This window comes from Solanum tuberosum, unplaced genomic scaffold (genome assembly GCF_000226075.1).
Source record: "Solanum tuberosum cultivar DM 1-3 516 R44 unplaced genomic scaffold, SolTub_3.0 scf00096, whole genome shotgun sequence".
NCBI lineage: Eukaryota > Viridiplantae > Streptophyta > Magnoliopsida > Solanales > Solanaceae > Solanum > Solanum tuberosum.
The window spans coordinates 1,549,577-1,573,134 of record NW_006239025.1 but is presented as its reverse complement, the minus strand read 5'-3'; the positions used below and the strand labels follow the sequence as shown (position 1 = coordinate 1,573,134).

At 32.5% G+C, this 23,558-nt stretch overlaps 3 protein-coding genes across 8 annotated transcripts; all 3 read left to right on the top strand.

The window, feature by feature from the left end:
- Positions 1–1,121: 1,121 nt before the first annotated feature.
- On the top strand, positions 1,122–4,666 carry LOC102585485 (ankyrin repeat-containing protein At5g02620-like). Its single transcript, XM_006348344.2, has 3 exons — positions 1,122–2,003; positions 2,207–2,736; positions 3,870–4,666. Exons 1-3 carry the CDS (start codon positions 1,427–1,429, stop codon positions 4,476–4,478), a joined length of 1,716 nt encoding a protein of 571 aa, XP_006348406.2. The 5' UTR covers positions 1,122–1,426; the 3' UTR covers positions 4,479–4,666.
- Positions 4,667–9,655: 4,989 nt separating this feature from the next.
- Positions 9,656–19,556, top strand: LOC107060821 (ankyrin-3-like). Of its 6 annotated transcripts, XM_015309183.1 has the most exons (6): positions 9,656–10,239; positions 11,245–11,318; positions 12,551–12,726; positions 13,723–14,307; positions 17,606–17,709; positions 17,956–19,556. In XM_015309183.1, the coding sequence occupies exons 4-6, from the start codon at positions 13,737–13,739 to the stop codon at positions 17,980–17,982; spliced, it is 702 nt and encodes a 233-aa protein (XP_015164669.1). In that variant the 5' UTR covers positions 9,656–10,239; positions 11,245–11,318; positions 12,551–12,726; positions 13,723–13,736; the 3' UTR covers positions 17,983–19,556. The 6 variants fall into 6 exon arrangements, with proteins under 6 accessions (XP_015164669.1, XP_015164670.1, XP_015164666.1 ...); XM_015309184.1 differs by lacking the exon at positions 17,606–17,709; XM_015309180.1 differs by lacking the exon at positions 17,956–19,556 and having other exon boundaries at positions 12,653–12,726; positions 17,606–17,828.
- Positions 19,557–20,016: 460 nt separating this feature from the next.
- LOC102584837 (protein ACCELERATED CELL DEATH 6-like) lies at positions 20,017–21,500 on the top strand. The gene is made up of 2 exons (XM_015309128.1): positions 20,017–20,712; positions 20,920–21,500. The coding sequence occupies exons 1-2, from the start codon at positions 20,133–20,135 to the stop codon at positions 21,498–21,500; spliced, it is 1,161 nt and encodes a 386-aa protein (XP_015164614.1). The 5' UTR covers positions 20,017–20,132.
- The last annotated feature ends 2,058 nt before the right edge of the window (positions 21,501–23,558 follow it).

Genomic DNA, 23,558 nt, shown 5'->3' with positions numbered 1-23,558 from the left:
TGGTGGGGCCCACTTATATATTTTATAAATATATTGGACATTAATAGTGATCTTATTGGAACATTGGTAGTCATTCCTAGACTCTTCTATAATATAGTAATATGATATGATATATGATTACAGGGCCTCTTCATAATTGTGATTCTCCATAAACAAGTAGTCTCTGGATATACATATTAATGAGTATATAAAGTGACACCTGAACTTGTTTCGAATTTTCAAAAATATACCTTAATTATGCGGGCATCCTATTACCCACTAAACAATCTTGAACTGATATTATTACATCATTTTTTTGTCCACTTCACATAGAGAGTGTGTGCACTCTCTCAAAGAGAGTGAACAACCTAAAATAACTAATATAATTTTATTTTTACAAGTATTTTATTATAAAATATGTTTTCTTATTTTTCTTATTATTTTAACTTTTTTCCTTTTTATTTTTTCTCTTTCTTTCTTCTTCAAAAATTCATTGTCATTTTCATTGAAACTTCTCACTTTCAATGTCACCATTTTTACCACAACTTCACCTTTATTTTTTTTTACTACTATTAGTTTTACTCTCTTTAATTTTAAAACTTTATCTAAATATTTTCTTACATTTCGAACAATTTGATAACCCATTAGATTTCAAGATGATTAGGAAATATCATATAATTTTTTTCATCCAATTTCAATTAAGTTCTTTCAATTTTGGGAAATTCATTGATTCTTTTAAAAGTTATATGAAAATGAGTAATTGATGATACCTTCAAAATTTTAAATTTTCTTAGAAAAATAATTAGTTTTGTTATCAATAATTCAATAAAGTCTAGAAAATAGTATGATTTTTTTTAATAAAAATAATAATAAAATAAAGAATTTGATTGGAGAAGAAGAAGAAAAAAAAAGAAAAAAATGGAAGAGAATTCAACTTGATGTTGGGGGTGGGGTGAGGGTGAGAAGTGAAGAAAAAGAAAGAAAATGGATGAATGAATCACTTGAAAGTGTGTGTGGGGGGGGGGGGTTGGGGTGAAAGATGAAGTGAAATTTTAGATGAAATCAAAATTAAAATAAGTCACAAGTAAGAGAGAGAGAGAGAAAAGGTAAAGAAAAAACTTAAAATGAATTTTTAAAAAAAATTAAATTAACACGTGTCATGTAATGATTGGTGTGTGAACACACTTGCTTTTTAAAATCTGAGATTGATCGAAAAATGATATAATAATATATGTTCAAAATTGTTTAATAGGGTAATAAGACGGTTGCAAAATTAAGATATCTTTTTGAAAATTCGGAACAACTTCAATAGTGAATTTATGTCTTTTTTTCTTTTTAAAAATTGCATAAATACAATATAACAATGCTTTTGACTTAACTAGATACTTCATTTGTCTCACATAAAAGAAACAAGGAACTTTTGTGACACCTTGGATATCCACACATAATGGATCCAAGAATGTACATTGCTGCAATGGAAGGGAGTATGGAAGATGGTGATTTTTCACTTGTTGATCATCTGAAAAGGGAGGAAGAAAATGGATACCAAGTCACTCCAAAGGGAAATACAATCCTCCATGTGGCAGTTCACTTTGGCCAACGAGGTTTCGTGGGAGAAGTCCTTAAGATTACCCCGGCTTTATTATGCTATAAGAATAAGAAAAATGAAACTGCGCTTCACATTGCAGCTAATTTAGGACAAAGTGAAGTGGTGAGTGAACTACTTAGCATAGAAGGAAAGGAGACACTTGTGAGGATGACGGATGACATTGGAGATACGGCCTTGCACAAGGCCATTAGAAGTGGACACATTGACATTGTCAGGATGTTGGTGAAAGTATTACTAGATCCTGAACACGACTTTCCAGCCAATAAGGCTGGGGAGACACCACTTTATTTGGCTGCAGAGTCTGGTTTTCATGATGCTTTGATTGAAATCTTGAACGTTTGCAAGGAACCAACTTATGTTGCAGGTCCATCCAATCGAACACCTCTACATGCAGCCGTAATTCAAGAACACACGGGTGAGTACCTCCTGGATGATTTCATCATATATAATATGGAAAATGATTAAATTTGTCCCTCTACTAATAAAAAGAAGCTATATTTACCTTTGGTTAAATTTATTTCAATAAATATACTGCTACAGTCATACTTTATGATCTTGTTGAACGGAAAAATCATCCATTTATCATCATCATATATAATATTTGACATATATATCCAGAATGCGTGAGATCACTATGGCAATGGAATAAACCTTTATGCGAAGAACTTGATAGATGGGGTTGGAATTCACTACACTATGCTGTTAAACAAGGATTGAAAGAAATAGTTTCCGATATGTTAGGATGGAAGAAATCTTTAGCCTACCTTCCGGCTGGCAGTGAAAATAACTGGACGACAACGTTTCACATTGCAGCTAGTGAAGGTGATGTGTTGATGATAGGTGAGTTATTAAACCACTGCCCAGATTGTTGGGACATGCTTAATAGCAATAGTCAAAATGCACTTCATGTTGCCTTATTGAACGGTCACCAAATGTTCGTCATTGTCTTCTATATGATTGGATTTTGGAATAGCCTTGTTGATGAGGAAGATAATGAAGGCAATACTCCACTCCATTTGCTTGCTGCCTCTGGGGACAATGTGCCGCAAATGATATTAGACCATCCTAGAGCAAAGAAGATGGCATTTAACAAACAAAATCAGACTCCACTTGACATAGCATTGTCTCGCACATGGACAACAAAGAAGGTACTCCCTCTTGTCCGTGACGGTTTTCCCTCACTTCTTTGGACTGACTCAGTCCGTCGGTTTTTTTAAAATTAACCATGTAAATAAGATTAGCAAAATTTACAGAATCAAAGGTAACCATAGCCTGATAAAGGGTTCGATCCAATTTGGACACCCATTTAGGAGGTGCCAAACAGACCCATCATTGATTTGAGATCTTGATTAAGTGAATACCTAGTCTTTGCAATTAATGCTAGGCATAATGAGTATAAGCACCTCAAAAAAATCTCTTTTCGTCATATGAACTTTAAGGTGTATGAAGTTTCATATTTGATTTTTTAAGCAGAACAATAGGACATATGGCAACCTAAGTGGAATTAATGCTCCTAAGAGAGAGTTTTGGCACATTGAAGTGCTATAAACCTAGAAGTCACCAGTATCTTTAGCCTAAACATACTGGCATCTACAAAAGTAGGAGAATCACGGGGGCTCGTAGTGACAAGAAGAGTGTTTTTTGGCTGGTCTTTGAGAGACGGGAGCTGCATCTTATCCATTCAAAGGGGGCCAATAGCCTCCTTAGGAAGGTAGGAAAGTTTTATCTTCTTGAAGGGTGGTGGCATGCTTCGCAAGAGCATCCTCAATTCCATTGCTTTTTCTATAATAATGACTAATGCTGACATCTTCTGTTGAATTTTGTGTCGAATATCATGCAATCTTGATGGGTGGTTTCAATTTGGTTGGTTTTTGCACTGCTTTAGTAGTGATCTTTATTGAGTAAGGGTGTTTTGTCATGATTCCTTCATTTCTGTTATTAAACTGCTTTGATCCGTTTTTCATTGAGTCGGGGGTCTATCGGAAACAACATTTCTACCTCCATGGTAGGGATAAGGTCTGAATACACCTACCTCCGGAGTAGGGATTACATTGAGTATATTCTTCTTGTTGTTGTTGGTAAAGATAAAAACTAGAGTAACAATGAATCATATCTTGTGTTTTCTAAAATGACAGTCTATCTATTTTTAGTAAGAACGAAAATAAAATGAACCGAAGGATGCAGTTATTAATTCCACTTTTTCTCAAGGACTATTATATTATACACTATATCTTTCACCAGTTAGCTTATCAATTTTATTACTACATGTCACATATATTAGGAGAAATTGGTAGCCGATATGTGCAGCATTAGCGGAGGATTGGGACAACGTGACTTCAAGGTAAAACGGAAAATAGAAACAATCGGGAACATACAACAGATGAGGAAAAAGGAGGATGATGAAGCCAAAGCTAAGAAAGAAAAATTAGAAATCGAAAAAATTATGAAGTCAACTCAAATACAAGTAGTTGTAGCTACTCTAATAATGACAGTCACGTTCGCAGCTGGTTTCACATTACCAGGAGGTTTATACAGCGATGACAGTCCTAATAAAGGGATGGTGATTCTATTAAAGAGAGCAACGTTCCGTGCATTTGTTATTTCCGATGTCCTGGCATTTTCATGTTCAGCTGGTGCTATATTCATCTATTTCTTCCTGGCAGATATGGAGGTAGACAACGATGAACCTAAACGGGACTGGTTCAGAATGTTTAAGAGGAGCTATAATATAGCATGGACTTCGCAACTTTTGGCAATGGGTACAGTTGTAGTTGCATTTGTAACTGGTATGTATGCTACTTTAGAAAATTCACTTGCTCTTGCTGTTAGTGTTTGTGTCATTGGTTGTGTCTCTTTGCTTATGTACTTTTCGTATATCATTTGGGTATAATCAGGAGAGATGTGCTTACTAGTAGTATTCGAACAACGTACATAACCTTAATTTGAGGTGATCAGGTGTGCTTATTATTCGAGCAACTCTCTGTTGTCTAATATAGCTAGGAGATCAAACTTAATACTATTTTTTTCTTCATGTATAGAGACATGTGATTGTGAATGATACTATTTGTTCTAGCATGATTTTCTTGAATTATTTTTCCCATTCCTCTTGTTTTTGTTTCGAAATAAAGTAAATTGATTTGTGATTTATCAACACGTCTATATTTATTCAACAAGATCCAATAATTAGCTTAATATGTAGCCATGTGTTTGTCTAAAAAAGTGTACCATGAGTCTATTTACTTTAGTGTATATATTGTACTATTGTAGGTAGAACTTTAAGATTCTTGCGTGAATAAGTAAAGCATGATGAAATCTTCAAGTAATATAGATCTATCCCCTTCTCGGGCCGTGTAATTTTACATGATATCAGAGCTCTAAACATAGAAGCTACGTTGTACAAATTTCTATCCAAAAACAATGGCCTCTAGTTCCCTTTAACCCTCCTTGTCTCTTTTAGCCTCTGCCCTGCCTCATCTCATGGTTGTTTGTCCTGTCATCTCTAGGGCCCTATTGTCACAAATTATGACGTAAGTTTAATGACTTGGGTCGATCTTAAGCAAACCACACTCCAAAGTGAAATGGAAGTCATCAACCTAGGCCATGGCCTTACTGATCACTCACCAACCTAAATTATTTATGTAATGTGATAAATCATTTATCTTTTGTTATTTTTTAAAAAGGCCAGTCAAGGTGGAAATTAATACATTCAGCCACTTTACCTTAGGTTTTAAGCCAAAAAAAAAATATAAAAAATTAAAACCCAATTGATCATTTTAACCAAAAATCACCTGTATATATAAGATAAATTTTCTGTATTTAATTTTGAACCCCTCACAAACAAGAAGTAAAGAGTGGGTGGTAGATCTCTTTAATAATTGACTCTCACATTTTGTGGCTCAAATCCCATTGTGAACACTGAACATTATATTTTTAGTTTCTCTTCATTTAATTTTGGGAACAATCTTTCACGTATTTTTTATTATTATAAAAAAAAGTGCTAAAATAATATATTTAAACCCAAAAAAATCGAAGGATCCATTCCCAAAGGCTAAAAATCACTTTTCATCTTTCCAAATCCCTAAATCACGTCATTAGTTCTTCCCCCAAGACTCAAAAGCCAAATATAAAATCACTTTTCAAGTCTCTTGTAACAGAACTATTTTTTTTATAAACTACTCTCTCTGTCCAACAATAGTTGTCCACTATTGATTTGACACACCTCTTAAAAAACTATAAATGGAAGAATAATTTTATTATATCACCATTTTGAAAAATGTAATATCAAATGACTATAATTAATGATAAGGATAAATTAGGAACTATAAGTGTAAAATTGTCCATTGATTTAATAAAGTGGACAAGTATTGTTGGACATCCCAAAATAGTATAGTGGACAACTATTGTTGGACGGAGTACTACTTTCTTGGATTTGTCTTTTGTTGGCTTATCCGCACATTTATATTTTTATTATTTTTCAAACCCCTTGAATGAAAATCTTGGATCCGTCACTAGCCCACCCAATATTTGCCTGGTAAGCTCCTTTATACATTGATAAACACAAGGGCTAAAAAGGTCCAAATTGACAAGTTAAAATCAATTAAATTCATATAACTACAAGGTTCGAATTCGAATTTTGCTGGTAGCATCTAATTAATTATATTACATATGTTCATTATCAACTCGTCCCATATTAACAAGTCCTCTTCATTTGTCAAGAAAATCTACGTAGTTGTTTGTTTTTATTCAGACATGAATAAAATTCATCTTGGTGACTTCAAGCAAATACTTATAATCTCTTATAACGATTCATTCTTTTACGTGAAAATGATCTTTTATGATCAAATACAAATTGAATAGAAAAAAAACAATCTTTTTAAGATTTTTTATGTATAAAAAAAATATATCGTAAAAAAAGACTTTGAAACTAAAAATAAATTTGCACGATTATCCTTGTCCTCTTGATTACTTTGATGTTTTTACTTCTCTAGTTCACTCCCTTTCTCTATCATCATACTCCGACGGCTGTTAACTTCGAGACTTGAAGTGGGTCCACCACAAAAATAAATATCTTTTGCTTACATAACTGAACACACGCACACAAAAAACATTTTTCATCATAACGAATACATACTTTATGCTACTAGGTTAAAGATTCGATTTTTTTCATTTAGGTTTTACTTTTTTTTTTTTTGTATTAATATGGGTTAGGGATTCGATTTTGAGTATATGGTGTCGATAAATATTGTGTTTTTTTTGTTGGGAGTAAGAAAATGTTTATATTTATTTGTGTTGTGTTGGGTTAGGCATTTGACCGTGAAAATAAAAATTTAATTTATTTTACTTAGAATTTTTAAAGTTAGAATTGGAATAGTGTTTGCCATAATATTTGAATTTTTTTTTGAATTTGAATGTGTTTTTCTATAAGGAAAAATTCTTTTGGTCAGAAAATTTGGTCAGAATGGTAAAATAACATATTTCACACTATGTTTGTGGAAAAACTTTTTGGCCAGAATATTTGGCTAGAATTTGGCCAGAATGATATTTTATATATGTTATTTTATCTTTTAAAATATTTTTATCATTTTAAATTTAATACCTTTTAACTAAAAAATGGAAAAAAGATCAGTTTATTTTAAAATAAAAAAAATATTATAGATTTTTTAATTTTTTGGCCAAATTTTTTGGCTATTTAGCATTTCCCTGTGTTTTTTTTACCTTTTAAAACATTTTTATGATTTCTTTTCACAGTTTTCTATGGTGGGATTATGCATATACAAAGAATTCAGGAATTTAATGGGGGGACATTTGCAATATTGACGACACACATTTATTTGATTGGTGGTTGTAGTTGATATTCTTTAATTTGGTTGGTAGAAAAAATAAATGAGATGCTTTTGGTAAAAAATAAGAAGTTGAGGTAATATTAATGACACGTTTTTTTCGTTGATAAAAGTGTCGAGAAAAAATTATTGTGTTTTGTTAAGCGTTTGAATATGAAAATAAAAAATATTTTACTTTATTTAGAATTTTTAAAGTTAGAGTTGAAATTATGTTTGGCTATAATATTTGAATGTGCGTTACTATAAATAAATATTTTTTTCACAGTTTTCTATTGTGGGATTATGCATATACAAAGAATTCAAGAATTTGATGGAGGGACATTTGCAATATTAATGACACACATTTATTTGGTCGGTGGTTGTAGTTGATATTCTTTAATTAGGTTGGTGGAAAAAATAAATGAGATGCTTTTGGTAAAAAGGTAAAAAGTTGAGGTAATATTAATGACACATTTTTTTTTGGTGGTTGTAGTTGATAAAATTGTTGAGAAAAAATTATTGAGTTTTAAACTTTTAGAGAAACAAGAAGTAAAAAATAACCTACAAGGGTCAAATTGCTCTTTTAGATATTATTAATCAAAGAGAAAAGGTTATTTTGAAAACGAATTTCACGATTGATATTTTATATTAATTTCGTCCTCACACTCATTCTAATACATCTCTCTTTCACTCTTACTCTAGTAGCCCAGATCGTCACAGCACCCCCCCCCCCCCCCCCCCCCCCCCCCCCGCCCAACACACACACACACACATTCATCTGTCATAGTATTTAATTAATTTATATTCAAATATAATTTTGCTTACGTGACTGAACACACAAAAAAAAACATTTTTCATCATAGTGAATACATCCTAAATGCTACTTTCTTTGTTCCTATTTACTTGTCTATTTTTGATTTTACACATCTATTAAGAAAAATAATAATTGACATGATAAATTTATCATTTTACTCTTATTAGTTGACAGACCAAAATTAATTTATTCATTACTGAGGTCTTACCTTTTTCAAAAATATCAATTTTCTAAATAAATTGAGGATATAATAGATAATTTTTTTTTTTTCTTGATTTGTTAAAAATAACAAGTCAAAAAGGATAAATAAAAAATTATAATTAGACAAATAAAAAGCAACAGAGAAAGTACTAGGCTAAAGATTCGATGTTTTCCATCTAAATTTTACTTTTTGTGTATGAATATGGGCTAAAGATTCATGATGGAAATTAATGTATTCAGTCACTTTACCTTATTTTTTAAGCTAAAAATAAAAAAAATATTTTTTAAGCAAAAAATAAAAAATATTTTTTAAATCAAAAGTAAAAAAAATATTAAACCCAATTCATTTTCACCAAAAATCACTTGCCCACCCAATATTACCAAAAATCACTTGCCCACCCAATATTTGACTGTAAGCTCCTTTGTACATTGATAAACACAAGGGCTAAAGAGGTCCAAAATGACAAGTTAAATTCATTTAACTACGAGGTTCGAATTCGAATTTTGTTGGTAACATGTAATCAATTATATTACATGCTCATTATCACCTCGTTTCATATCAACAAGTCCTCTTTATTTGTCAGAAAATCTACATATTTATTTGTTTTTCTTCAGATATAAACGAAATTCATTTTGGTGGCTTCAAGCAAATACTTACATCTCTTATAGTGTGTGTTTGGTATGAAGGAAAATGTTTTCCATGTAAAATGTTTTCTTGGAAAACAAGTTAATTTTTGACTTATTTTTTCATGTTTGGTTGGTGAGTAAAAAATATTTTTCGGAAATTTTTTTTAGTATTTGATTTATGAATGAAAAATATTTTTGAGAAATATCTTTTATTATTTTTAATAGAGTAGAAAATAATTTTTGAAATTGAAAATATTTTTTAAAAACAAACTTAAATTTTTTTTGGGGATGGGGGTGGAGGTGGGGGAGTTGAGGGTAGGGATAAAAAATTGAAATTTTGAAGTTGGAAATATTTTTTAAAAACAAACTTAAATTATTTTTTATTGAGGGGGCGGGGCTGTTAATATTCATTTTGATATTTTGCACAGTTTAGAAATTCATTCAAATATAGATAAGTTTTCTTACACGATTATTTTATTAACTAGTGATTTCGATCCATAATTTTTAGATAATGATATTGTACAATAAATGATTTTTAATTTTCTATTTAATCTATTTCTTAGTTTTTAAGTGGGGTGGATAATATTTTTGGCATTGAGGAAAAATATTTTAAAAATAGATAGAAACCCTAATCTTTGGCTTCTCTCAAACAACTTTCCAGCCGCCACCCTCAAAAAACCCCCAAACCACCAGATCTAACAAACAACAATCCAAATTCCACCCGATTCTCTGATCTCCGGCAAGCTTGAACACCGACCCAGAAAACCCAACCAAAAGCCACCACAAACCACCAAAGATCAGCCAACCGAAACCCCATCCCATTACTCCATTTTCTCAGACCCCTCACCCTCTTGTTTTCTACCTCACGCATAGCTACTCAACCAGCGAGCCTTCGAGTTCGAAGCTCGCAACCAGACCCCTAAACGACCCCATCTATTTTCCGTTTTCCGGCTGGCTCCAAGCCAAAACAACACTGCTGCGACCAGCAGCTTGTACCAGACCCCTTCCCCTTTTGATTTTTTGTTTGTTTTGCAGTGAACCAGAAGCTCCAACAGCGGTGGACAACAACCAAGCTCCGACGACAGCGAACCCAAGCCAGACCCAGCATCAACGGATCTCAAAACCACAACCAGCTCTAATCTTCGCTGCCACCTGCCATCTCCTATCACCCTTCTTCCCTCCGTTTTGCGGTAAACCTTATCTTCTCTCATCAATGTTGATTTTTGCACTGTATTGTTTTGTTTTGGTTCTCGATTCAACAATTTTAGTATTGTTTTGTTGAGATTTGAACTCCATCCTCTCTGATAATTGTTGTTGTTGCTTGGACATTGATTATTGAAAAGTTATTAGTGATGTTTCTTTTGTTTGTGTGCAAAATTAATTTAGTCTTCTTTTAATGTTGCTATAAGGAATTATGTGAAGAGATAAGATAGTCTTTGATGCCATATATTTTTCACTGTTACCGTTTTAAGTAGTTTTTCAATTAAGTATTATTATTATTATATATGTTTGTTCCAATTCTATCATCACTAATTAATGTTTGGTCACTTTTGCATGCTTTTTTTTTAAAAGTTAAAATAAAATAAAATAAAATTAATTATATAGTTTTCTATGAATTTCCAGCAGCCATGAATTTTTAACATTCTATTTATTTAATTGCATATATTATGTGTTTAATTGTTTTAATATTTAGTTGACGGCTTGATATTGGTTGTTTAACTTGGTGCATTTATGATGTCTATTGTAGTTTATAATAATTTTCATCTCGTCCGTCACTTAATTTTGTATAACTCCATCTTCGTATTCATGAATTATTTTACTTTTCATTATTGTTGGTGTTAAATTGATTCTTGTTATTATGTTGGCAATTTGCTGCTGTTCAAGTTTTAGTTTGCTTATTATTTTATTGTTTGTTTTTGTCTAATTTTCATTATTAGTCTTATAAATTGTTATCCTGTTAAAATTGACCAATGAGAAAATCTCTTCGTTGATTTTTGAGGCCTCTTCATTTTAAAAGACGAAAATTTAGTTAAGTTCATATACTTTGTTTATTATTGGCCGATGAAGAAATTTTCGTCGATTTTCAAGGCTTTCCATGTTAATAAGATATGTTTTTATTTTGATTTATTATTCAATTCATTTATTTTTTATTTGTATTTATCTATCACTAACACTTTTATTAAGTGTCTTTACAGGTACTCGGAGTTGCTTCCCATTGAAGCTATTCGAACAATATTTTTGATTCATTATTGTGTATTATTGACGATAGGTAAATTTAAGCCGTTTCTTATATAGTTTTATTTTATTACTTGTGTATATTGTATGTTTGTTTTTATCTTTTCCTCAATTTGAAAAAAATGAACTCAATCGGAACCCATAATTGTGGATTTCGAAGTATGCCTATCACCTTTTTTTCGAAATAACTTGAACTTCTTATCTAGAATTTTGATTTTGTAGATCACTTAATGGTTTCCTAGTTTTTTTCTAAAATTAGGTGGCGATTTTTTTAAAATTCGTTTATTTTTAAAAAATTTTTAAAATTGAATCAATTGTTTATTTTTTGAGTCACCGCGACGTTTCGCTCTATTTGAATAGAGTATGGATGTAAATAGAGAGTTTTGAAAAATGCTTTTCTTAAGTTTTGAAGGGAAGTCATTTTTCTTGAATTTGAGGAAAATGAGTTGATTTCGAATACATTTAACCCAACCAAACATGAGAAAATTGAAAAATGTTTTTCGAAAAATATTTTCCTTCATACCAAACACACCCATAATGTCCCCTTCTTTTTACGGAAACATAATCTTTTATGATCAATTACAAATTGAATAATAATAATTATATGTTTTAAAGATTTTTTATGTATAAAAATAAAGATATGCCGTAAAAAAGGACAGAGAACTAAAAGTAAGTTTGAACGATTTTCCTTGTCCTCTTGATTACTTTGATTTTTTTTGCTTCTTCTCTGGTTCACTCCCTTTCTCTATCATCATAATCCAATGGTTGTTATTCTCTTGGTTCCTATTTAGTTGTACCATTTTAAGTTTTGCGTCTCTTAAGATACTATGTAAGTTAACCATTGTATTCCCTTGAAATGAATTAATTTATTTTGATTAATTAAATTAATCAATGAATATGAATTAATCATTTTGTTTTTCTATATTGGTCATATTCATATTTATAAAGCTAATAACTTTCCAAGGTAAAATAGAAAAAATAATGTCATTTATGTATTAGTTTTGTGAAATGGCAAATACTCTCTCTGTTCACTTTTATTTGTCACTTATTCCTAAAATAAATGTTTATTTTTACTTGTCACTTTTGACATATTAAGAAAAGACAATAATTTTTTTCAATGTTTTATACTCAATGTTAAATACTTAGTATTTTCCAAGACATCATTTAATAAGGGATAGTTTGGTAAAATACTTATATCAACAATTTTTTTCTTAATGTTTGTGTTAACGGATGAAGTATTAAAAAATATCTATTTTTAATAAATAGGACCGAAAGGAGTATCTTCGAGACTTTGAAGTGGGTACACCAAATTTGCCTGGAGTTATAAAAGTGTAGAGAAAAACTTATTGGGTTTATTTAAACTTGTAGAGAAACAAGGAGGAGGAAAAAAGACCTATAAGGGTCAAACTGCTCTTTTAGATATTATCGATCAAGGAAAAAAGGTAATGTTGAAGACCTAATCAAATCTTTCTTTGGTCTTACAGTTTTCCCATGTTTTTTTTTACCCAAGTGTGTGTAATGTATGGAGGAAAAATATTTTTCAAAAAATATTAGCTAATTTTCCTATGTTTAAATTTATAAAAAAAGAGTTTTTTAAAAATGAGTAAAATAATATTTTTAGTGGATTCAGGGGAAACAAGTTCCACGATTGATATTTTATATTAATTTTATCATAACACTCATTCTAATACATCTATTCTTCACTCTTACTCCCCCACACCCCTATACACACATTCGTCAATCATAGTATTTTTTTAATTGATATTTTTTAATTTGGTTGGTGGAAAAAATAAATGAGATGCTTTTGGTAAAAAAAAAAAAAAAAAAAAAGTTGAGGTAATTTTTAAAAATAAAATGATAGTAAAAAGTTAGGTGTTTGCAAAATGGCCAAACAAGGATTTTGGAATAAAGTGAATAATATTCATGATCAAATGGGTATTATTTTTGAATCTGATTTCAAATTAAAGATGTGTAGAATAAATCTTCTTTAATCTTATAATTTTAAACGTATCTGAGTAAAAAAAAAATTCCTTTTAAATGTACTAAGAAAGAATATAAGAAAGATTAATTGAAACAGAGGGAGTTTTCCCCTTTGAATTTTAAGTTTGAGTTATTGGTTGGTAAATACTTGACTTTACTTTTGCAATTCCCTTTCTTGATTCAGATCGGAGAGAAAAATAAACTAAATAAAAAAATTGAAATCGTTCATAGGAAATATCACTTGAGAGAAAAAAACTTAAGTAGTATCTAGATACGCGCTTTTGCACATGTACCTAATCGTATTAATTAATGAGTACATATAAATTTTTAAAAATTACATAAATATATATTATAACAATGCTTTTGACTTAATTAGATATTTTCTCTATCTCAATTTATGTGGTAATGTTTGACTGAGCACAAAGTTTAAGAAATAAGGAAAGATTTTTGTGATGCAGTTGGATCACACATTATGGATCCAGACATGTACAATGCTGCAATGAAAGGCAAAATGGTATATGGAAAATTTTCACTTGCTGATCTGAGAAGAGTGGAAAATAGATACCAAGTCACTCCAAACGGAAACACAATCCTCCATGTGGCAGCTCTCTTTGGCCAACAGAATTTTGTGGGAAAAGTCCTTCAGATTAGCACAGCATTATTATGTTATAAAAATATGAAAAATGAAACTGCGCTTCACATTGCAGCTGATTTAGGACAAAGTGAAGTGGTGAGAAAACTACTTAGCTTTGAAGGAGTGGAGACACTTGTGAGGATGACGGATGACATTGGAGATACGGCCTTGCACAAGGCCGTGAGAAGTGGACACGTTGACATTGTCAGGAGTTTGATGGATTTATTACAAAATCCTGCACACGACTTCCCGGCCAATAAGGCTGGGGAGACACCACTTTATCTGGCCGCGGAGTCTGGTTTTCATGATGCTTTGATTGAAATCTTGAACGTTTGCAAGGAACCAACTTATGTTACAGGTCCACTCAATCGAACACCTCTACATGCAGCCGTATTTCAAGAACACACAGGTCAGTACGTTATTTATCCTTAAGAATTTAAGTCCCATATATATTTGCTGTATGAGTTTTGTGTTAGAATTCCCCAAGATTTTGTATTTACAAAGTCAACCCATTTCCAAATTTAGCAATAACTTGAATTTCCTACAAGAACAAGGGTGTGAATATGTGATTTTCTTCTGAAGCCGTTAGAAAAATTAAAATTGCTGACTTATGAGCGATTTTGTCCAAAAAAAAATTCCTATTTTTTTAAGAAGAGGTAGCGATTTAAAAAATAAAAATAAAATCGCTGCTATGACAGCATTTTTATAAAAAAAAATATTTTGAAAATTAAAATATCTCTCCAAAGGTAAATTTTTCTTTTATTTTTTTACTGAAATCGTTGCCTTTTAAATTATTTTTTTTTACTGAAATTTGGCAGCGATTTTTAAGAATTTTTTTTTCTAAAATCGCTACTTTGGAGTGATTTTCGATTTTTTGTTTAACGGAGTAACGGCGTCAGAAAAAAATCGCTATGTCGGGAGCAATTTTTCTCTTTTGATTAAAAAAAGTTGATGTGGGTCTTTTGAAATTTTTGGCAATTTTTTTTGCCCTTTAGGCTCCGTACTCGTGAATATGTTATATGAAGAGATCAAGCTGAAAAGTAATCGGTGTTAGTCAAATCCTGATAAAATTTGTGTATATATGTTAGAATGAAAAAGACAATATTATTTTTTTAATCAAAAGCCATCTTTAGGGTGGGGGGTTAGGCATGAGCCCTACCTTGTATATTGAATAAATTAGGAGGACATAACAAAATACATGAGCAAGAGAGATATGATGTCTAACCTCTCCAAAAAGATTAGAATGTTATAGACATGTCCATAATTATGTAGTTTAATATCAACATCTTGCTATTGGCATGAAGTTTAAATTTACAGGGGAAATTCAAATATATACCAACAAAAGGGATCCCCTCTTGAATATTCTTTAGGCTATGAATTAAAAAGCCAAGAGAAATTAGCTTAAAACACATGCATCATCATGAAAAATCTCATGGTTCTTTTTTTCCCTCACTTGGAAAGCTAGAAATTTTCTGTTTGTCCATGTTTAGAAAGCCTCGCACTAGTTGAGGGATGTTGTCGCTGGATAGATATACCCACGTGCTTTGTAAGCTCAAGTTAGCTAGCTTGTATGCAACCTGATTTGCTTCCCTATAACAATGGTTAATATACCAATCTATACCTTGAATGATTAAAGGCGCTAACCGCCAAGAAATTTTATAGACGTCTTTAATGCAAGATAGTAGCATTAAAGAGTCAGTTTCCAGTTGAGGTCGAGAAACTCCATTAAGCTTGCACCAATGAACGCCATATAATAGTGCCTTTGTCTCTGCCCCCATAAATTGTACAAAGAATGCTATAATGAGTTTGCCTTCCCATTTATGACTATGCCTCCACAACCACATTTATCCGCTTCCATTACTATTGAGCTTATAGACACGAGTGATGGGCGGTGTCCAGGAGACAAGTTTACAGACTTTATTCACAATTTTCTTATCTGTAGCCAACAAAATCATTCTAGGAGAGAGTTTCTGAACTGCTGCTTCACAGACAACAAAACATTCTGATAAATTAGATGCATTATTTTAGGGAGAAACAATGTTTTGCTACCATACACATTGTTGCATCTGCTCTTCCCAAATAATATGGTTTGGGATGATTTTAATAATAATAGTTGTAATGCTATTACAAAAGTGATGACTCCACCAATTGGATAAGAGAGATATCAGGGAGTTAGCATTTCTTCTAATTCCAAAGGTGGAGCAATAGTGATTCCATAAAGCCTTTACCAGTGTACCATTATAGAAAACATGATCAGTGCATGTCTTCTGATTGTTGAATCCGAAAAGGAAACTTTAAAAGAAACCTCTTTGAGCCATATTTTGGTCAAGGGTGATCTTTCCTGTCTAGTAGATCTGAAGAAGTTCCAGACACTGCAACATTAAAGGATTTTGAAGTGGTGAGTTTCCAAATAGGAAGGTCATCTTCCTCTTTAAGTTGACGTATATGAAGGCTAATGATACGGTATTTAATAGCATCTGAAACCTCTCCACATGAATTCCAATTCCGGTTATGAACATGAAACATATCTTTGATACCAATTCTGCTAGGCTTAGATCCTTCAGGTAAGAATTTGTAAAGTGCACCTAATTCACTCCAACTATATCATATCAAATGAGATTTGTCTTCTTCCTATTTTCTAGGAGATATTGAATTTATGGAGCATAGATTTTTTTAGTTGCGAGAGTGAACCTTGGTACTATTCATGATCACAGGGTGGAACTTAGCACAATACTTGGCCTTCATAAACAAAGTCCAAAGAGAATTTACAGTCCTAAATCTTCACCATTGTTTAACACAGAAAGCTTTACAAATGTCGCTAAGTTGCTTGAAATTGGCTCCACCTCTATGAATGGGAAGGAGAGAGGTTGTTCCAAGAAACCCAATGATGTCTTTTAGTACTATCTGAACCATTCCAAAAAAATCTATTCAAAGCTTTTTCAATGATATTATAGATTGTTTCTGGAGGTTGCATAACAACCAAGAGGTGGTATGACATGGCTGGAAGAACATGTTTTATGAGAAGTTATTTTCTTTCTCGTATATAGAGGAAAACCAAGATAGTTGATGGGGAAGGACTCTTTCTTCATGCCAGTAATAAGTTTAGCTTTGTTGGTCCTTTTTAAACTGACGAATAATGGAGCTTTTGTGTTTGTTAATTTGTTGGCCGGAAACATCTTCATAAGCTCTTAGAGTTCTCATCATCATCTTCTTTAAGGATTTTCTTGTGTGGCTTGTAAATATAATAACATCATCTACAAAATACAAATGGTTAATCTTATACAGTAACTTTTTTTTTCCATAAAAATATTTATAATACCTTTAGATATTTGTTAAGTCAATTATAAATATAAACACTTGTGAAAAATGTATTAACACATAGGTGACTTGGTCATACATGCTAAACTTCGTTTACATTACAAAATATTACTTTTTCAAATATGCGATATAATACAAAATAGAAGAAGTTATATTTGTTTCTCTATTATTGAAAATAAGTCAATACTATTTTTCAGTTGTTATACTTTTCAACAATTATACCTTTACAATAATACTTTAAAGTTACATTTACCCCTCACCCGTTAACATTAGCTATACTTCTATCCTATTGAAACTTCATTTTCAGCTTTAGAAAGTCACATGTCAAGCTCTTGTTGAATGAAAAAATATCATGATAATTGTAATATTTGACATATTTATATAACCAGAATGCGCGAGAGAACTGTGGGAATGGAATAAACCTTTATGCGAACAACCTGATGATTGTGGTTGGAATTCACTGCACTACCTCTACTTGTATAACTTACACTCGGTATCTTTCCTTCTCTTTTTCTTTTTTCAATTGTTCACTCAACGTGTACAAAGCTTTATGAAAGATGAAAGAATATTACAATATAAGTTCAAGTAAAGTTTCGCACTTTTATCTGTTGATCCCGGGTCCTTATTTATATGTTGAGTAGTGCGGTGATTTTTGCTCTAACACGAAAACCCAAGGGAGTTTCCTTCAACTAAGGATTTGTAACGTTTCCTTGATTGAGAATGATTTTTCTTTAATCAGGTTGCATCGTTGTTTCCTCTGCCTTGAAACAGAGTTTGGTGTGGATTTGAATCGCTTGATTTGAATCGCAGTTTGATCTTCCAAGATCATAGTGTGATTTGCCTTGATCTTCTTGTTATCTTGTGATTTGACTGGTTCTCGAGTGCCGACCACGTCCAGGGTGTAGGCTCGGATCATGACATATCCTCTCAGTGGTACTTCACCATAATTGACACCTCTGTCAGCTTGATGTTAACAATGTGTTTCTCTAGAAAAACCTGAAAGAGGAGGTGTACATGGCACAACCTCCGGGGTTCACTAATAATGATAAACCAACTCACATATGTCGGCTGTGCAAGACAATCTATGGATTGAAACAAGCCTCGCAGGCATGGTACAATGCCTTCACAAGTTATCTTTCATCCACAAGTTTTTTTAAGACGAAATCAGATGCTTCGCTACTTGTCAGACAAGGTCTAGGTGAGACAACCTTCGCCCTTGTCTATGTCAACGACATTATTGTCACTGGAAGCAACACTTTTCGTGTCGATCAAGTTATCGCTTCAGTTGCTTCTCAATTCTCTATGAAAGACTTAGGAAATCTTCACTATTTTCTTGGTGTTTAAGTTATACGCATCTCTGACAACTTAATTCTCATCCAATCAAACTATGTGAATGAGATTCCGAATGATGAGCTAATGACCGATTGCAAAAGTGTCCACACACCAATGAGTGCATCTGAGCTACACACATTGTCTGATGGCCCTCACCTTACTAATACAACACGCTATCATCGGGTCTTCGGCATGCTTCAATACCTGTCTTTTACTAGACCATACATCGCCTATGCGATGAATAAGTTATCCCAATTTATGAATGCATCATCAGAACTTCATTGGAAAGTTGTAAAGCGTGTTCTCCGTTACTTGTGTGGAACTATCTAGCTGGGCCTACATGTAACCCCCATCGAGGACTTCAATGCATGTATACTCTGATGATGCAGATTGAGGTTGGGACATCTCTGAAGAGTTTCCACATCTGGGTACATCATGCTCCTTTGTATCAATCTGATTCTAGTCCTCGAAGAAGCAAAATAATGTCTCTCGCTCCTCCATTAAATCTGAGTATATGGCAGTTGTTAATGCCCTTTCTGAAATCCTGTGGGTTACCAATCTTCTCACTAAGCTGCGTTTTTCAGTGCATCAGTTGCCTACCATTTATTGTGACAATCTTGGGGTCACATTCATGAGCAAAAATCCTATCCTCCATAGCAGTGTGAAGCACATTGCAGTTGATTTTCACTTTGTTCACCACAATGTATACATAAAAAGAAGTTCAGGCTGTTCATGTCCATGGTGCCTATCAAATCGCTAACACTCTCATCAAGACACTGCATAAACCTGCTTTCCAGCAAAATCTATTCAAGTTAGGCTCAGTGTCCCATTGTCTAACTTGAAGGGGCGTATTTGACACAGAACGACTCAGCCCTGTTAGTTCAGTTTTCTTAGGATACTGCATAAATCAGTCATTGTTTATTTATATTACGTTATTAGTGCTTGTTTAGGAGTCTTCTTATTCTCTTCGTAATTCATTTTAATACTCCTTTATGTTCATTAATAAAAGTATCTTCTTTCAACACTTGCTCAATATTTATAGTTCTCCTATATATGCTTTAGTGAAAAAAGTTATTTCTCTTTTATTGGTAATCAAAGAAAAGTTTAAGTGTTTAAATAAGAAAACGCCTTTTACTTTTTGTTAAAATTTTTGTAAAGAGGGATCCCTCGTGGTATTGTCGCTTACTCGGACTCTGGCAACAATCGCCTCCCTGCATCATCTCATGGTTTAAACTCAAACCCTATAATTTTTGTGTGTATAAGTAAAACATGATATTCATGTCTTTATTTTTGGCTTTATATAATAATGTTGTCATTTAACCTTTGTTTTGATAGTAATATAAACAACTTTTGTTGGCCCGTTTTCTTTTCTTACATCTGCCTCTTGTGTGAAAGACAAAACTCTTTATATTAATTTTTTTTTTTTTTACGCTTTATACGTGTACTTGAACGAGTATGTAAGTTTTAAAAAAATTGGATAAATGCAATGCTTTTGACTTAATCATTTGTCTAACATTGTTTGGTTGGGCACAGAATTTGAGAAATAAGAAGACTTTTGTGACACCTTGGATATATCCACACATAATGGATCTAAACATGTACTATGCTGCAATGAAAGGGATTATGGAAAATGGTGATTTTTCACTTGTTGATCATCTGAAAAGGGAGGAATTAGAAAATGGTTACCAAGTCACTTCAAAGGGAAACACAATCCTCCATGTGGCAGCTCTCTTTGGCCAACGAGGTTTCGTGGGAGAAGTCCTTAAGATTACCCCGGCATTATTATGCTATAAGAATAAGAAAAATGAAACTGCGCTTCACATTGCAGCTAATGTAGGACAAAGTGGAGTGGTAAGTGAACTACTTTGCTTTGAAGGAGTGGAGACACTCGTGAGGATGACGGATGACATTGGAAATACGGCCTTGCACAAGGCCGTGAGAGGTGGACACACTGACATTGTCTGGATGTTGGTGAAATTATTACTAGATCCTGAACACGACTTCCCAGCCAATAAGGCTGGGGAGACACCGCTTTATTTGGCAGCGGAGTTTGGTTTTCATGATGCTTTGATTAAAATCTTGAACGTTTGCAAAGAACCAACTTATGTTGCAGGTCCATCCAATCGAACACCTCTACATGCAGCCGTAATTCAAGAACACACGGGTAAGTACCTTCTGGATGATTTCATCATATATAATATGGAAAATGATTAAATTTGTCCCTCTACTAATAGAAAGAAGCTATATTTGTCTTTGGTTAAAAAAAATTCAATAAATATACTCCTACAGGCATACTTTATGATCTTGTTAAACGAAAAAATCATTCATTTATCATCATATATCATATATAATATTTGACTAATATATCTAGAATGCGCGAGATCACTATGGCAATGGAATAAACCTTTATGCGAAGAAGCTGATAAATGGGGTTGGAATTCACTGCACTATGCTGTTAAACAAGGATTGAAAGAAATAATTTCCGATATGTTGGGATGGAAGAAATCTTTATCCTACCTTCCGGCTGGCAGTGAAAATGATTGGACGACAGCATTTCACATTGCAGCTAGTGAAGGTGATGTATTGATGATATATGATTTATTAAACCACTGCCCAGATTGTTGGGAAATGCTTAATTGCAATGGCCAAAATGCACTTCATGTTGCCTTATTGAACGATCACGAAATGTTTGTCCATGCCTTCCTTGGGTCTGGAATTTGTGATAGCCTTGTTGATGAGGCAGATAATGAGGGCAATACTCCACTCCATTTGCTTGCTGCCTCTGGGAACCGTGTGCCTCAAATGATATTAGACCATCCTAGCGCAAAGAAGATGACATTTAACAACAAAATACAGACTCCACTTGACATAGCATTGTCTCGTACATGGACAATAAAGAAGGTACTCCCTCTTGTCCATGACGGACTGGATCGGTTTTCCCCATTTCTTTGAACTTACTCAGTCCGTTGGTTTCCTTTTTTTTTGTTAATCAACAATGTAAATAAGATTAGCAAAAATTATAGAATTAGAGGGGGACATGGCAACCTAACCTCTAGACACAAAAAGAGAGCATAGAGAGGAGTTAATGCTCCAAAGAGATCTTGTCTAAGACTAAGTTCTGGCACATTGAATTGCTATAGAAGTAATCAGTAGCTTTAGCCTAAACATACTGGCATCTACAACAGTAAGAGAATCATGGGGGCTCGTAGCGCTAAGAAGAGTGTTTTTTTGCTTGTTTTCGAGAGGACGGGAGCTGGATCTTATCAATTCAAATGGGGACAATAGCCTCCTTAGCAAGGTCTTCTTTATGTAGGAAAATTTTATCGGGTGGTGGCATGCTTCGCAAGAGCATCTGCGACTCAGCATGCTTTGTCACGATTCCTTTATTTCTGTTATTGAACTGCTTTGATCTGTTTTTCATCGAGCCAAGGGTCTACCGGAAACAACTTCTCTACCTCCGGGGTAGGGATTATAAGGTCTGCATACACCGACCTCCGGAGTAGGGATTACACTGAATATATTCTTGTTGTTGGTAAAGATAAAAACTAGAGTAACAATGAATTAAATAAGAAAAAAAAAAAATTTCCTTCTTTGATAGTAGAAAAAAAAGTTCAAGTGTTTAAATAAGAAAACACTTTTATTTTTTCTAAGAAGGACCTCCTCACACTGTCGTCGCTTACTCAACTCTCGGGCTCTGGCAACAATGGCATCCCTGCATCATCTCATGATATAGTAATATACTAAACAACTTTTGTTGGTTCGTTTTCTTTTCTTACATTTGCCTCTTCTGTGAATGACAAAACTCTTTCTATTAATTTTATTTTTTAATTGGATGCGTAAAAAACTTGTGAAAAGATATGAGTTCCCACACATGATAAACCATCTCTTGAAGGCAAAATTGGTCGATTTTCCCCTTGTTTGTGAGATATACATGAGACCTAATTCAAATTCAGATACACTATAAATGCGTACCATATCCTTGTAAACTTTTTAATTGTCGTAATTCCCAATTAATTTTTCTTTGCGCGTTTTTATTCCAGGTCTATATAAGCACACCTCTAGTGAATAAGATACATATAAAAAATTCTCCTTTTTATGCATATTCCCTAATTTTCATTAACAGGCGTAGGGAGAAATTAGTTAAAACGATTACATCATAGTCAGATCAAAATTACGACAACACTGTGTTCAATATCAATATTGTTGAATTTTTCTAATATAATAGTTCAAATCAATCTATAAAAGTTTGAGATCACCAAGTAGTCAAAATTTACTCTTTTTTATGTTGTTGACGGATGTCGCATTAAATTTTATAGTTTAAATTCAGTTAAATAGAGATAAAAATAGTAAAAGTAATACTAAAATAATAGTACTAAATTATGTTGGAACTGCTATGATTTGAAGATCAATTTAAGATTCAAAAGTTTATGAGCTTTACATAAATTTCAAGTTAGTATCACAATAATAATTGATTTCTTAATTAAATATTTATAAATATTTAATTTATATATTTGGACAAAAAATATTAAATTTATATGAAATCGTAACTAAGCTTCCATATCCTCCCCAAATTACTATATAACTTATTTCATCTAGGAGATGAAATTAAATAATACCAAGTTGGATGATTAAGATGGAATATTTAGGATCAAAGTTGAGATTAAATGTATACCTTCAATCAAAAAATATAATTTTAATCATGAGATATCTTAAGATAATTAGATCCAAAGTATATTGAATTATTGATGAGTGTAGTTCATTTTTATTAATATTTTTTACTTATATATATAGAGACAATATAACTTTTTGTTGTCATCATTAGATATTATAACTTGTAGCAGGATACTTTTTTTTAAGAAGTAATATCAAACTTTTTTGGAAGGAGTGGAGAGGGGGCGAGGTCTGAATTTTTTTAAAGTATTTATAAATAAAATTGAAAAAATCGAAGGACGGGTGATTATCGGGGGAGGGGGTGGGTAGGAGATGGTGGAGTGGATTGATAATATTTAT